Source organism: Schistocerca gregaria, chromosome 11 (genome assembly GCF_023897955.1).
Source record: "Schistocerca gregaria isolate iqSchGreg1 chromosome 11, iqSchGreg1.2, whole genome shotgun sequence".
NCBI classification, from domain to species: Eukaryota; Metazoa; Arthropoda; class Insecta; order Orthoptera; family Acrididae; genus Schistocerca; species Schistocerca gregaria.
The window spans coordinates 75,503,512-75,519,811 of NC_064930.1; the positions used below are offsets into that span (position 1 = coordinate 75,503,512).

General features: G+C 38.9%; 1 protein-coding gene across 1 annotated transcript in view; it reads left to right on the top strand.

The window, feature by feature from the left end:
* The first annotated feature begins 1,551 nt into the window (after positions 1-1,551).
* The window catches only part of LOC126295344 (pleckstrin homology domain-containing family M member 2), a 260,206-nt gene continuing 245,457 nt past the window's right edge, over positions 1,552-16,300 (top strand). The window contains exon 1 of the mRNA XM_049987814.1: positions 1,552-4,145. Within this exon, the coding sequence (XP_049843771.1) occupies positions 4,074-4,145 (72 nt within the window). The 5' untranslated portion in view covers positions 1,552-4,073. The remainder of the gene's footprint in view (positions 4,146-16,300) is intronic.

The following is a 16,300-nucleotide window of genomic DNA, read 5'->3' on the forward strand; positions in this document are numbered from 1 at the left end:
CGATGAAAAGAAAGTCCCATTTGTGCTGTCGTTGCGCGTCAACATTGCTCGGCAACATGCCACACGGGCAGCTGTGTGGTCGTCCTTCAGCATTCGTGGCACCCACCTGGATGACACTTTTCGCATTTTCAGGCTGTCGTGCAGGATTGTGTGCACAGAACCCACAGAAATGCCAACTCTGGAGGCAATCTGTTCAACAGTCATCCCCCAAAACAATTCTCTCCACTTTCTCGACCATATCGTCAGACCGGCTTGTGTGAGCCCGAGGTTGTTTTGGTTTGTTGTCACACGAGGTTCTGCCTTCATTAAACTGTCACACCCACAAACGCACATTCGACACATCCATAACTCCATCATCACATGTTTCCTTCAACTGTCGATAAATTTCAATTGGTTTCACACCACGCAAATTCAGAAAACGAATGATTGCACGCTGTTCAAGTAAAGAAACCGTCATCATTTTAAGTATTTAAAACAGTTCTCATTCTCGCCACTGGCGGTAAAATTCCATCTGCCGTACGGTGCTGCCATCTCTAGGACGTATTGACAATGAACGCGGCCTCATTTTAAAACAATGCGCATATTTCTATCTCTTTCCAGTCCGGAGAAAAAAAATCGGAGGCCTTAGAACTTGAATGCACCTCGTACATTTCCCACTGTCAGTGGCATTTTTCAACAAGACAATGCACCATGTCGTAAGGCCAAGAATGTGATACGGTAGTTTGAGAAACACAGTGGCAAGTTCCAATTGGTGTGATGGTCTCCAACTCTCCAGATCTGAACCCGAATGAACACATCTGGGATGCGATTGAACGTGACGTCAGAACTCATCACCCCCTCCCCGGAATTGACAGGGATTAGGTGACATGTATGTATGCGCACATTTGTTGCCTCTTCCCTCCAGTGGCCGAGCAAGGTCTCATTGCTTTCATGCTGTGACACCTCACTGCTGTTATCTGTGCCAAAGGTGGACACTCCTATTAGGTAGGTAGTCATCACGTTCTGGCTGATCGGTGTAATTGGATAGATAAAAAATCTACTCACCAAGCGGTACCAGGAGAACACACATATAAAGGTATTTAAATTTGCAAGCTGTCAGAGCCAGTGGCTCCTCCTGGCTGTGTGGTTGATGGGAAGGAAGAGAGGTGAAGGAAAAAGGACTGGTGAGGTTTAGGAAATGGGGAGTGTTTGGAAAAGTCACCCACGACCTGGCACAGGGGATATTTGTCAGATGGGATGAGAAGGAAAGACTGACTGTTGGGGCAACTTTCCCAAAATATCGCCATTCCCTCAACCTCACCAGCCCTTTGCTTTCACTGCTCCTCCTTCCGCTTCAACGCTTCTGCCAAAAGGAGGGAGCCACTGGCTCCAAAAGCTTGCGAATTTAAATATCTTTATGTGTGTTCTCCTTCCACGACTTGGCGAGTAAATTTTTTTATCCATCCAATTATATTTTATTTTGAAAAAAAAAAATGCAAGTACTGATGGTAGTTGATGGATATAAAACAGAACTGAATAGAACAGAATATTTATTTGCCTTTAAACATGTTTACATGCAAACGGCACCATCAAATAAAGTTTGTATACATCTATAACTACAACATTAAAGTGTTCTTACATGGCTCTTTTTTATTGCTTAGCTATAACTGTGGTAGGGGGGACATGCTCTCCCTTATTCCTTGGTACTGTAGCTTTCTTATTAGGATGTTGCAGTCACCTGTATCAAAGGGTTTTCTTTGTTCCAACAGTGTCACACAGTTTATTGGCTTATTCTTAAAGCACTGTACGCTTTTGTTATAATGTTGTCAACTGCTTTCACAGAAAGACGATACATCTGAAGCCATATTGCCCATGGCAGGTTATGTTAAATAACACATATAGTATATAGTCAAAATATTGTTTTATCTGTCAGTTAATATAGTACTCTGTTACTTTACAAATTATTGGAACATGTGAAAAGTATTGATAATAGTGAGATGATTATGCATTATCTTCCTTATGGATAGGCTTGATTACAGACAGTTTTCGGCATTCTGGATGGGCACCTTCATGTAATGTTTTGTTTATTATTTTTGTTAAAGACATTATTGTCTATTTTGTCATGTGTTTAATAACAGAATTAGAAAAAGCAAATTAGTCTTTAAGTCAGGAATGAGTGAGTTTGGATATTAATATTATGAAAAGGATAGTTGCTACTCACCATATATGCTGAGTCACAGATAGGCGCAACAAAAAGACTATCACAAAATAAGCTTTCGGTCAACAAGGCCTTCATCAAAAATAGGCAACAGACACACATGCACACTGATGCAGCTGAAGCCAGAGTCAGTTTGGCTTAGCTGCCAGAGAATGTGGTCATGTGTTTGTGAGAGTTGTGTTTGTAGCAGTGAGCGTGTGTGTCTGTTGCCTATTTTTGAGAAAGTTCTTGTTGGCCGAAAGCTTATTTTGTGAGAGCCTTGTTGTTGTGCCTACCTGCGACTCAGCATCTCCACTATACGGTGAGTAGCAACAATCCTTTTCTTAATATTGTTACATTCCATCCTGGATTTTCCATTGTCTGAGTTTCGCTATTGCTTCACTGATCTTACATAACATGTATTGACCTAAGGTACCAGCTATGAGTAAGTAGGAACTCAGTGTTTAGGAAGAAATGAATTAGATGTATGCTGAAGGTGAAAAAAAGTGTTATATAAACTTTAGTAGTTGTGGCCCTTGTGCATTTGCTATGGTGCAACTAACATGAAATGATGGAAGACAGAAAATCACTGCAGGGAATTTATTTTCTCAGTGTTCACTATTGTCCTGTATTTATTTTCCAAAAATGGAGATGAAATATCACAGGCAGGCCTACACCACATTCTGAATGAAGAAACAGTCATTTTGCTCATGAAAACAAGTGCGGGGTATAAAAGTTGTACAGGGAGACTAATTGCTGAATACAGTGTGCAGATTTGGGTTCAAACTGATGTAGATTGCAGTAGTTATTCAAAGATGAAAAGGATTACACAAGATAGTGTGGAGAGCTGTATCAAGCCAGTCTTTGCACTTACATCAACAAAACAACAGCATTACTGTGTGGCATAAACTACTCTTGAATTATTCTGGATAATCTAGATTACGTAAATTAAGATATCTGCACACTAGTCTTAAAACCAGATCCTGGTCGATAGCAAACCAGTTTTATTTGTGCAGCACTACAATTAATTGTGTATAACGTTATCTGACGTATGTTTTCTTTGTCAGTTGTAAATTTATTTATTTGTGAACATGAGATAGCATTCAAACCAAATTACATAAAGGATTATGACTCGCAATTTATTTTAACGCGGGCGTACGGTAGAGCCATTAACCCAATGCATTCGCCTTTGAATAAATTAGTAAAAAAATTACATGCGATGAGATAAATTATCAAGTATTAGTGAAAATAATTAGCATTTCCTAGTTAATCATGTCAATTACAATAGTTTTGTTTACACGTCATTTCATTAGTACTCCTTCGATGCGACAGTGGCGCAAATCCCAATGACAAAACTTATTTTATTTCTAAAACTCTAACATTGGCTCATGGCTTAGTCTGTTGTATAAAGCGTAAGGCTATGTCAAACTAAGATATTTCTGCCATAAGAACCAACAACTTTTATACACTTTAAAAATATGCGCACGAAATCATCCGGCGTTAATCAAAATGAACATCATACATCATTCTTACGGTTTTACTTGCCCACACATGTAGTTTACGGGAAGTTCTGAATATTTATGTTACTGTGCGTAGATTATTTTATTTATGGTGAAAAGCTTGTACAATGCATTTCCATCTCTTCTTTCCGTTCATTATCCAAACATAAACACATACAACACGAAGGCGCTGCAGAACGCAGCAGTGCCAGTGTTTTGTCCTGTCAATCGATTAGTTTCCCGCAGCGAAGCTCTCGAACGTCCTCATAAAAATGGCCGTCTTGTGGTCTGGTGCGGACCAACCTAACGTGATTTGTGCACTATAAGGCAGCTGACATGTAACAAATTCAGCTTTAGTATCAAAAATTGGAGCCGTCGTCCGAAACGACGTGGCTAAAATGGAGTTACACGACGATAATTCCGCTGTTAAGGATCGCATCTTGGAAGACATCAGGAAGGCGATCAAGTTGGTGCGTAATAGAGCAGAAAAACCACCTTCACATAAGCGCTTTCGTGTCCATTTTTGGATTTGTAAATCGTCATCAGAGTGGCTTTATATTGGAAGATAGTTCTGTATAAACCATTGTGAGTCTGGCTTATTGCGTATTAGCTGTTACGAATGCGGTCGATTGAGGAAGGGAAAAGAGACAGAGAAAAAGTGTGATGATGATAGCAGACAGGATGACGTCTTTGTTTGGCGCAGCTGATGCTAAGTTTCCGATGACTAATGCTCCAGTTGTGTCATGCTTAGCGTGGGTGGGGATCATCACTAGTTAGTCGCGGATTTGAAGTCTGCGTGTACTGTAAACCGATATTAATGAGAAGACATTCGCACCGACGCGATAAAGCTAAATACCGTTTGAAGGTGCAATTGGTAGTGAACGTAAATAGACTGGGATTTAACAGAGAAAAGTAAGATCATCTAAGACGGGGCTCCACTCTTTCATTGATCGAGACTGGGTGTTCTGTAAGTACACATAATGTTCATGCAACGGCTTTGCAGAGTTGAAATATCCTCTCAGAAGTATTGACGTTGCGGGATGTCAGTAAATAGAATGGCTGTGTACCTGTTAGATATTTTTATTTCGCCTGACTGCGTGTGTTAGCGTGAGCTGCCGAGAGTACAAGCAGCACGACGAACCATCGGCTTAACAGATTACCAACGCTAGATTTACGTGTTGGCACAAACTTTAATCTCACGCATCCTTTGTTTTGACTGCAACTGTTGAATCAGTAAAACGCTTTTCCCAACAAGAGCTTTCGTTTACACCTGGTATGTTGCTCTGATCAATATATAAGCCGTTATCCTCTCATTTTAGTGCGGTCAAAACTGTTAAAAGGGTGTTTTGTTTCTCGAAACAATAAATATGACGTGCAGTTCTCAGCTGATATTGACTCAAGTCAGGTTATCTTCTCTCTGGGTTTTTTTTCTCTTTTTTTCATAATTGTTAAGAGTGTTGTGACTTCGCCTTATTGATGAAGTGCTTTAAGTTTTCGAGCCAAGTAGCTTTATTAAACTATGCTACCCTGCTGGAAATCTGAGAGCTTTCTGTCAGCAATATATCAAGGCAATACAAGATACAGTTACTTTGCCTTGTCTCCACTTGTACCATATATTTTAGATAGCTTGGAAGTACTGCATTGGGAGCAAGGCAGTTAAATTACCTGAACAATCACTGAACATAACAAATAAAATGAGGGTATCATAGGCCTACGTGAACAATCATAATTCAGTTATATAAATGGGTACCAATTGCTAGTTTCATTCAGTTACTTGTCCATATTTTTCACTGATGAGACTGGGTACAAACTTGTGTACTGCACCATATGTTGTTCAGTTTTATTTATTGTATCATTTTGTTCTGTTTGCTATACATTTTGGATGAAAATAGAATTCAGAAAATGCTATTAAAAATCTACAATATGCGTGAGACTTCTTGATCCAGCAGAATCTGACAAATATTGACTCAAATGAGATGCTCATATGAACTCTACTCTTGGATTCAGTAATCTGCTGGTTGTGACAAAAAAGTTAATATTTACCCCATGTGCTCACATTTATTGTATTAGGTCAGATGTAAGAGGAAACTGTAATCTGAGTGTGGACTGGGTATTTATTTGCCAGCAGGGATAACCATAAACTAACATTGTTCTACGACTTATGAACCGCCAACTTGTAATAAAAAAATCCAAAATGAACCATTCTGAACTGAATTTATCAAATAACATTAAGACTAAGATAGTTGGTACCACACTTCTTGTCAGCTGCAATTTGCATGAAAGTGCCATTTGGATGCAGATGTCTTGACCTCACTTTTTTATTATTTCCAGAATCGCCTTACACTTTTGACTGTTCCATCATTTTCAAAGGCTATAAAATACAGTACAAAACACACATCAAAAGATATGAAAATATGTTATGTTTCACCATTGATTAGAGACATAGTACAGCGAGTAGAATATGCTTTTTAACTTGTCACTGTTTCAGCAATTACAGAAAAATCTTCAGTAGTTGCAGTGTATCTGGTCAACATTAGTAACCTAGAGACAAGTGCAAACTGCTACAAAGGAACAAATTAGAAACCAACTGGACCAAACCACTAGGCGGTGCTAGATATGTGACCACATACGTACCAGCGCATGATGCATTTGTTTATTCACTGCTACCTTATCTCATCATTACCTGGTATAAAACAATTTCATCAGTAAAAAATTCACAGAAATCATTTTACAATGACTTACAAAGAGGCATGTTTACAAAATGGTGCATAACTGTTTTAGATCAGTTGAAAATATCACAGTGGAAGAGGCCACTGGGCAGTGCTAGTGTAGATAAGGCAAATTGTTAACAAGCAATTTTTGTTTTTTAATTCTTTAAATTTTTATTTTTGCTACTTACAGAATATCATCAGTGAAACTTCATAAATGCTTTAAATACTTTACAAAACATAGAAATAGTTGAGGGCCAAGTGGCTCCCACACATTTTCGTTTCCACAAATGAAACAAATGCATGAACGCCATACAGGAAATTCAAACAATTTGAGATGATGTACTTTTGAATCGCCCCATGTCAGTGTCATCAATAGCGTACGCCAGCATCCACATTGCCTTGCATAATAAAACTACTTAGCCACCAAACATCAGATTAACTAAAACACAATCCGGAATTAAAATAATATAAAAACCACTCCAGTATTAGTGTTAATGGTACACTGGAAATTGTGCAACCTTACATTACTTGTTCCTATTTTATCATATAGCATACCAAATTTTCTTATAATTCCAAGATAACTCTTAGACATATAAAACTCTTATTCATTCATTTCATTTATTTATTCATCCAGAAATCTTGTTGTGTTATTACTCATAGATGTAGGATAAGTTACATTTAACTTGCTTTGATACATAAATATACTTATTTTGTAGGTATGCAGCTACATGCATAAGTGTAGACATTCATAAGATATACATCTATATAAATTATATGCTGTACATAGTGAATCATAACGTTTTTGGTATGTTACATACTGTCATGAAGAATGCTGAATATTAGATGGGTAGAATACATAACTAATGAGGAGGTGTTTAATAGGATTGGGGAGAAGAGAAGTTTGTGGCACAACTTGACTAGAAGAAGGGATCGGTTGGTAGGACACGTTCTGAGGCATCAAGGGATCACCAACTTAGTATTGGAGGGGAGTGTGGAGGGTAAAAATCGTAGAGGGAGACCAAGAGATGAATACAGTAAGCAGATTCAGAAGGATGTAGGTTGCAGTAAGTACTGGGAGGTGAAGAAGCTTGCACAGGATAGAGTAGCATGGAGAGCTGCATCAAACCAGTCTCAGGACTGAAGACAACAACAACAACACGTACTGTCACCAGATAATGATTACTGAATAACACTATTTACATTGTGTTATCATAAGTGCAGATGAGCCATAACAAGGAACAGTTATATCTGTGAATAGAGTCAAATAAGTCAGTTGAAAGTAATATTTTAACACATGCAGTAAAATACATTACAAAAATTGTTTTAGATTACTATTCATAAATTCTTCCACTGAATAGAAGCAGTGCTTCTGTAGGATTGACTTTATTTTGGATCTGAACCCTTTCTGGCACGACCTGAGATTTTCAGGTAGCTTCGTATACAGAAGTACTCCCCTGTGCCTTACACTGCTGTGCCCTTTATGTAGCCGTTGATCAGCTATAAATGTGTCATTGGAATGACGAGTATTATGATAATGAACATCTCAATTTTTTGTAAATGTATGGAGGTTTTCATGAATAACACACACTGTTTCATGAATATAGATACAAGGCACTGGCAAAACACTGAGCTCCTTAAAGAGATGCTTAGTGGTGGAAGACAGGGATACTTGTTTCATTGTCTTCCTTATTTGCTTCTGCATAATAAATACATTCTTATGGGAGAAGCCCCAAAAAAGGAATGCAATATGTAATTATTGAGTGTACTAATGCAAAGTAGGCACATTTTAGTGTTTTGATATCACAGATTTTACTTAAAATACTAAAAGCATAGCACAAACTGTTCATTTTACTTAATAATTTATCTTTGTGTATGTCCCACTGTAGTGTCATGAGGCAATTAAGAGGTTGGGGGGGGGGGGGGGGGGGAGATAGGAGCAATGGGATGGGATTAATGGAGGGAAGGGAGAGAGGAATGAAGGAGTAAACAGGATTAATCTTTTAGAGATTTTTGTAAAACTGTTTGTTGTCCTGTGCTACAAATGTTTTATATAATGATAACTTCTATTAAAATAAAATGAAAGCTTTGGGGAACAGCTGTAGTAGTGCTGCTGTAAGGAATTTTCGGGGAAAAAAAGGATTGAAATTCTAGATGTTGTTATTGTTAAACTCTTTGAGTATGGAAGGGTTTTAATTAGATAAGGCAATCTGGCTGGGTGCCATATACAGTTGACGACACTGAAATGTGGCGTTTAGGCATTTTCTGCCATGCAAGGGCACCAGTAGAAAACTGTTCCGTAGATATGTTGTATCTTGTCAACATTCTTCAGAGACACACATGCATAGCTGCCAAGAAACCAAGTGGACTAAACCATTAGGCAGTGCTAGGCACATGGTACGCAACACTTTTTTGTTAACAACAAGCTTTTAGATTATTACATTGTATATAATGCTCTCATCAGTAAACGATTCATGGAAATTATTTCACAGTGTTTTACAGACACACATTTTTTTTTTCTACAAAACAATGTGTAACTGTATTTTTGAATGACCATGAGAACAATACATGGTACATGGAAGGGGCTGCTGGGTGGCGATGCACTTGTTAACAGACAATTTGCCTGATTTACACTAGTGTCACCAAGTGACCTCGTCGACATATTGTTTTTGACCATTCAAAAATACAGTTGCACAGTTTTTTTTATGATTTCCAGGAATTGCTTACTGACGATATGGTTTTATACAATCCAGTGATGAAAAAGGTTATTGCAAACAAACAAATGTATTGTATTCAACGTATCTAGTGCTGACTAACAGTTTAGTCTGTTTGGTTTCTAATTTGTTCCTTGGTAGTAGTTTGCACTTGTCTCATGGTGAAGAATGTTGATGTGATAAAATGTACCTATTGAACGGTTTTCTATGATTGACGTAACACTGGTAAGCTAAAAAAAAAAAAAAAAAAAAAAAAATCATCTTCTTCTCACAGTATTAATTCTCCAATAAATGGTGAAATGTAACATATTTTCATATCATTTGATACCACCTTTCTATTGTATTTTATAGACTTTGAAAGTGGTAGAATGTTGAAAGCACGTAAGGCTATTTTGGAAATAAGAAAAATTGTGGTGGAGACATCTGAAAGTTGTTAAAAATACTCCTTATCAGAACACACAAATGTGTGGCTAAGATTTTTCTCGATTTATTTGAGCAGGGTTAGACACAAATTCGTCCAGAGAGTGTAGTCTTTCAGATAAAATACCTCTGCAAGCATACTGAATGAATATTATTTTGTACACCTGTTTCCACTAATTGTAGACCGATATGGCTAGCATTTCCATCAAATATTGAAATGACACTTTGGCTGTGTATTTGATTATTTGTATGTGAGGTATAAAAGCTGTAGTGAAGCACTGATAAAACTTAGGCTCCTCCAGCCACCCATTTGTTAAAGCAGCATAATGTCACTGTGTACACATTATACAAAGCCAATAGACTCCAGACCATTCCACCCTGATTTGTGATAAATGGTATCAATAAGAGTCATCTGCAGCAACACAGGACAAAACAGCTGTAATCTCCATACCTGATCCAGCAGAGACTTTTTTTCAGTGGCTTTTCATCTTCTGCAAGAGCTCTTACCCTACTTGAGTCACTGCAAAACACTGATTCATCTCAGTTGCGGACAAAGCACGAATTCTCGTAGTCTTTTGGACCACATATTTAATACGTATTATTAGTTCACGTAGAAGTTATAAACTGCAAATGAGTCTCGAGCAGTGTTTGGGAACTGTTGCAGGTGCTAAAGTTTCTTCAAAGAAATAAAGGCCTGATACCAATCCTCACCAGGATGACCATCTCTAAATGGAGTTTTCAATGATTTTTGTTTAACATTCTGTTGTGCCAATGACTTTAAGTTCCTCTTTGTCACATGGATATACCATTTCTGCACGAGCAGTTAAACAGTTGGCCATTGCAGCTTCAATATGTGGAGGAAGAGCTTAAAGATGCCCAAGATCTGATTTATCCAGTGGTACCCTCTTACCTGAAGGAATCAGAATAAAATTGTGCAAATCATATATAAGGGGTCAGATTTAATTTCTTCCTTTCATTCTGGACTCTCAGAAAAATATAGTTTCCATCCTTTAATTTGGAGGCATTATGACTGATTTTGTGACACCTTAAGGTGGTGCTGCTGCTTCCGTAAATAATTTAACTTTAATTTTATAACATCATGAGCATCCTTTGGCATATCATTTACAGCATAAGTGCTTTCTGCATAGATTTTAATGTAGGTCTGTGGTGTTTTTTCAAAGCTTGATTTGGAGAAACATAAATTATTTTGCAATTGCCACTCAGTTTCTGTACCCAGTTTGTAATTTTTAGGGGGTTAATGTAAGTATGCAGTGGTTATTATTTAGCATGAAAGCAAGTAATTTTGTTATTATAATCTCATTTGGAAAAGATAAAATACAGGGTGTAAGGGGTATAAGGTGCCAAAATTGTACAGATGGTACATCTCGGTGTGCTTGACAAAAAAGTCTAATTACATTTCCTTGTATTGTGTACTTTATTTTTGCGTTATTAAAACCTAATGTTCGTAGGATAGATAGTATATGCATTTCTGTTTACGTATTCAACCGACAGTACTCGGCGGGTCGGCCAGAGAAAGGCAACGAGCCGACCAGAGGATTGAAATCATTAGACGTGTACAATGAAGTGGTGTGTTAATCAAGTGCTACCGAAAAAAGAAATGTAAACAGTTTTTGCGTTGTCAGGAATGTGTAATTCGCTTTACGTGAATTGAATACAACCAGTCTGTTTCTCAACAAGTTGATAACGAAGGTCGTAGTAGTAATGACAAGCTAATATCAAACACAATGTATTTCCATTAGTACAAATTCAATCAATCACCAAGTAGATAGTTGTGCATTAGTTACACTCACCTATTTCAACTTTTTACGGCAATGCCATGACGAATACTAAATTCACATTATTTTCCTTCTGTACAACAACATCGTAACAAAAAGAAAACCAATTACTTCGTTTCCTCTTACACCAATACTACAATAAATGTTCGAAATGACCACCATTCTCTTCTACACGTGCTTCATTATGGCGAACCCAGTTTCGTCGCACTCATTCACACACACATGCACATTGGCCTTTATGGTATTGGCAACTTCTAAAATCTTCTGCGTATATTTGCCCACATTGTTTACTAGCTCAGCATGAAAAAGTTCCTTCATATGGCCCCAAAAGTAAAAATCCAGTGGATTTAAATCAGGGCTGCGTGCTGGCCATTGACGTGGACTCAAACGCCCTATCCATCGTCCTGGAAATTGACTATCCAAAAATCTGCGTTCGCTGTGACCAATGTGGGATGGAGCACCATTGTGGAGGAACCACATGTTATGACATATGCCTAACGGAATGTGTTCTAGCAACGTTGGTAACAATGTTTCCTCTAGAAATAGTTACCAGTCAAACAAGCAGGTAAAACATAGGGCTCAATGTAATTATTGAGCATACTCGCCCACACATTTATGGAAAATCGTTGCTGAAAATGGGTTGCCACTACGTGGCGAGGATTGTGTACACTCCACGTGCACATGTTATGGAAATTAGTTATTCTGTTGCGAGTGAAACACGCTTCATCTGTGGCGAGTGTTTTGTTGACAAAATTATGCTGTGCACTGCTTAACAAAAACTACTCTGAGAATTCACGTTGTGGAGGGAAATCTTGTTCTTCCAATGCTTGTATGCCTCGTATGTGGTAAGGCCGCAGACACTCCTCTTGCAAAGTGTGATGAATGACAATTTGCGATGTACCCACGTGGCGGGCGATGCTTCTAGTGCTCTGAGAAGGATCCTCCTGGATGCGGTCCAGAATTCTTTCCTCAGCTTCCAGTGTGCGATCAGAGGGCCCCTGCATTCTGGGCAGGGCAGTAAAGAGCCAGAATCTCTCAATCGAAGGAAATTAAATACATACTCATCAGTTGTATTCTGTCATGATGTAACAAAAGCGGAAAGCATATCAGAACAGAAGATAAGTTTCACATACGGACGAAATTTTACAAAGGTGCAGATAACTACTCTATTTTATTAAGATGCAAATGCATAATAATCGTATACAAGTAGAGAATTACAATAGCACAAACCTTTGGTGCATGGAAGTCGTCGTTGTGGGAAGCGTTCTCGATAAATTCGTACAGCTGCCCTCGCAACACCTTTTTCCTCACCATAAATTAAATGAATATCGCATAGTTCAGCTATAGTAAATCTCCTTTCCATCGTAACAGTCAACAGAGTTGCAATAACATCTGCAGAGGTTACTCGCCTACTGTCGTCGCTCGGCGTATTTAAATGACACAGCCACTCAGGCGCAGTTGCCTATGTGTTTACGATTTATGCTCGAAATGTCAATACATACAGCGGGCAATGACATGAACCGATTGCTTACGTACATACGTGCACGGCCAAGTATCTACTTTTCAAAAACCATTATCCTGAGATGAACTGTTTTTTTTTTTTCCCCTGTGACAATTGTAGGAAATACGCAAACATGTTACTAGACTTGTTTGTCAAGCATTGCAAGATGTACCATCTGTATAATTTTGGCACCTGACACTGTTTACACCCTGTATAAGGGGTGGCCAAAAAGCTTTGTTTGAAGACTGGATAATCCAGAATTGGCATCACAATTGGGCAAAGTTGCCGTGAGCTTTGAGGCAATCATTTCGCTGATGCACCAGATTGTAGAGGCTGTGTGAAGAAGTCCTCAATTGCTGCTACACATCTTCGTCTGACAGGAATTTCCGACCCCTCGAGACCTTTAAGGGACCGAAGGTGTTGTAATCGTAGGGGGAGAGATGTGGGTGTGGGCAGGTGGTAGTGTGTCTCCCACTTGACTTGGTGTAACTTCTGCACCACGACATTTGTGATAATGGCTGTTTATCACGAAGCATCACCATCCCTTGACACACCATTCTGTGATGATGGTTTCCAACAGACATGCTGCTCCGTACACATTCTTCATTCTGCAGTGGATGTCTCTCCCTCATCTCATTGATGCTGTAATTTACCGTCTAGTAAGGTCATCCGAAGACCAGTATCAGTTGCAAAGCGATTTAGAAAAGATTGCTGTATGGTGTGTCAGGTGGCAGTTGACGCTAAATAACGAAAAGTGTGAGATGATCCACAGGAGTTCCAAAAGAAATCCATTGGAATTCGATTACTCGATAAATAGTACAATTCTCAAGGCTGTCAATTCAACTAAGTACCTGGGTGTTAAAATTACGAACAACTTCAGTTGGAAAGACCACATAGATAATATTGTCCGGAAGGCGAGCCAAAGGTTGTGTTTCATTGGCAGGACACTTAGAAGATGCAACAAGTCCACTAAAGAGACAGCTTACACTACACTCGTTCGTCCTCTGTTAGAATATTGCTGCGCGGTGTGGGATCCTTACCAGGTGGGATTGACGGAGGACATCGAAAGGGTGCAAAAAAGGGCAGCTCGTTTTGTATTATCACGTTATAGGGGAGAGAGTGTGGCAGATATGATACACGAGTTGGGATGGAAGTCATTACAGCATAGACGTTTTTCGTCGCGGCGAGACCTTTTTACGAAATTTCAGTCACCAACTTTCTTTTCCGAATGCGAAAATATTTTGTTGAGCCCAACCTACATAGGTAGGAATGATCATCAAAATGAAATAAGAGAAATCAGAGCTCGAACAGAAAGGTTTAGGTGTTTGTTTTTCCCGCTCGCTGTTCGGGAGTGGAATAGTAGAGAGATAGTATGATTGTGGTTCGATGAACCCTCTGCCAAGCACTTAAATGTGAATTGCAGAATAGTCATGTAGATGTAGATCAGGCAAGAAAAAAATGATGGCATGTTGCTTCTGTTTGGTGGACCATTTGCTAATAACATTGCCACATTTATCGTACGCACTTTCGAAACACACGAATGCCAAAATAACCCCTTGACTGCATGTCTGTTTTTGTATACCCACATCGGAGTCATACAAAATTGCATATATGCTGAAGCAAATTCTCTCAGAGGGAAACTTTTGGATCGCTGTGTATAGCTTAATAAACCATAAATAGCATGTTTAAGTTACCAATAAATAAAGGGGAAAAAAAAGTTCTTCCTTCCCTCTTGTTTCCAATTACCCCTATTTTACAAATACCTCACCTGACACTATATATACATTTTCTGCTTTTGCTGCAAGCAGAATGTAATGTAAAATGAAAGTATTTGCTTCAAGTCAAACCCAGGATTGTTGTGTTACACTTTAGATTCTGCTTTCGATACAAAGTCATTAATAATGGCTCTGTCTGGCCATCCTCATTTAGATTTTCTGTTGTTCCCCTAAATTAGTCCAAGTAAAGGCTGGGACGGTTCCTGTATCCAGGCCTTGGCTGGTCACCTGTCCAAACTTCATAAAACTCACTTATGTACTAATGAAGAAATCATTAATAACATTTCAACATGAAAAATGCAATTGTCCTACATACATATGAGGGTCACTCCAAAAGAAATACACACTATTTTTGTAAAAATACAGTTTTCATTCTGCGTATGTGAAAGTTTTACAGTGTGTAGATACTTGTTTTCAAACTTAGTTCAACCTGCTCTCGTGAGTGGCACCATCACAGCATGTCTTTAAGATGGCTGCTACACTTGACATTCGTCAGAAGCAACATGCTATCCATAGAATTCCTGTGCTGTGCAAACAAGACAGTGGGAAACATCCACAAGATGTTGAAAAAAGTGTACGGAGATGCTGCTGTTGATCACAGTACAGTTAGTCCGTGGGCAGTACGAGAATGGTGGAGATGAATTTCTTGGAAGAATTGTGACAGGTGATGAAACATGGCTCAATCATTTTTCACCAGAGGTGAAGAGACAATCAATGGGGTGGCATCATGAAAAGCAACCCAAAAAAAAAAAAAATTCAAAACCACATCTTCTGCTGGAAAAGTTATGGCTATAGTGTTTCTCGATTCCGAAGCACACTCACTTGTGGACATCGTGCCAAGTGGAACTACCATAAATTCTGATGCATATGTGATGACACTGAAGAAACTTCGAGCTCAACTGAGTCGTGTTCTACCACATTGGCAAAAGAAGGATGTTTTGCTGTTGCACGACAATGCACGGTCACATGTCAGTCAAAAAACCACAGAAGTGATCACAAAACTCGGACGGACAACACTGAAACACCTGCTTTACACCCATGACCAGGCTCCGCGTGACTATCATCTCTTTGGGAAACTGAAAGACTCTCTTCGTGGAACAAGGTTTGAAGATGACGACTCCCTTGTGCACGCTGCCAAGCAGTGGCTCCAGCAGGTCGGTCCAGAATTTTACCGTGCGGGTATACAGGTGCTGGTTCCAAAATGCTGTAAGGCAGTTGAGAGGGATGGAAATTATATGGAGAAAAGAAAATAATTTTCCTAAAGGATGTATCTACCCACTGTAAAACTTTCAAACATGTAGAATAAAAGATGGATTTAAAAAAAATAACAAAAAAATAGTGTGCATTTCTTTTGGAGTGACCCTCGTATATAAACAATAACAGAAACATAATCATGTGGCAAAAGCAGATTAATGACATCCTGTAGTGTCATTAAAATAACATGCATTTTTTAGCAGTTGGCTTCAGAGGAAGTAGTGTGTGACATTGTTGCCAGTATGTGCTGAGTGACTTGAATTCAGCTATTGTTCTCATAATCAGTTGCTGTGGGGGAGACTTCATGATCTGAACTGTCTACATCTACATACGTACTCCACAAGCCGCTGCACAGTGCGTCGCAGAAGGTACCTTGTCCCACTACTAGTCATTCCTTTCCTGTCCCACTCACAAATACAGTAAGGGGAAAATGGCTGTCTAGATGCCCATGTGCAAA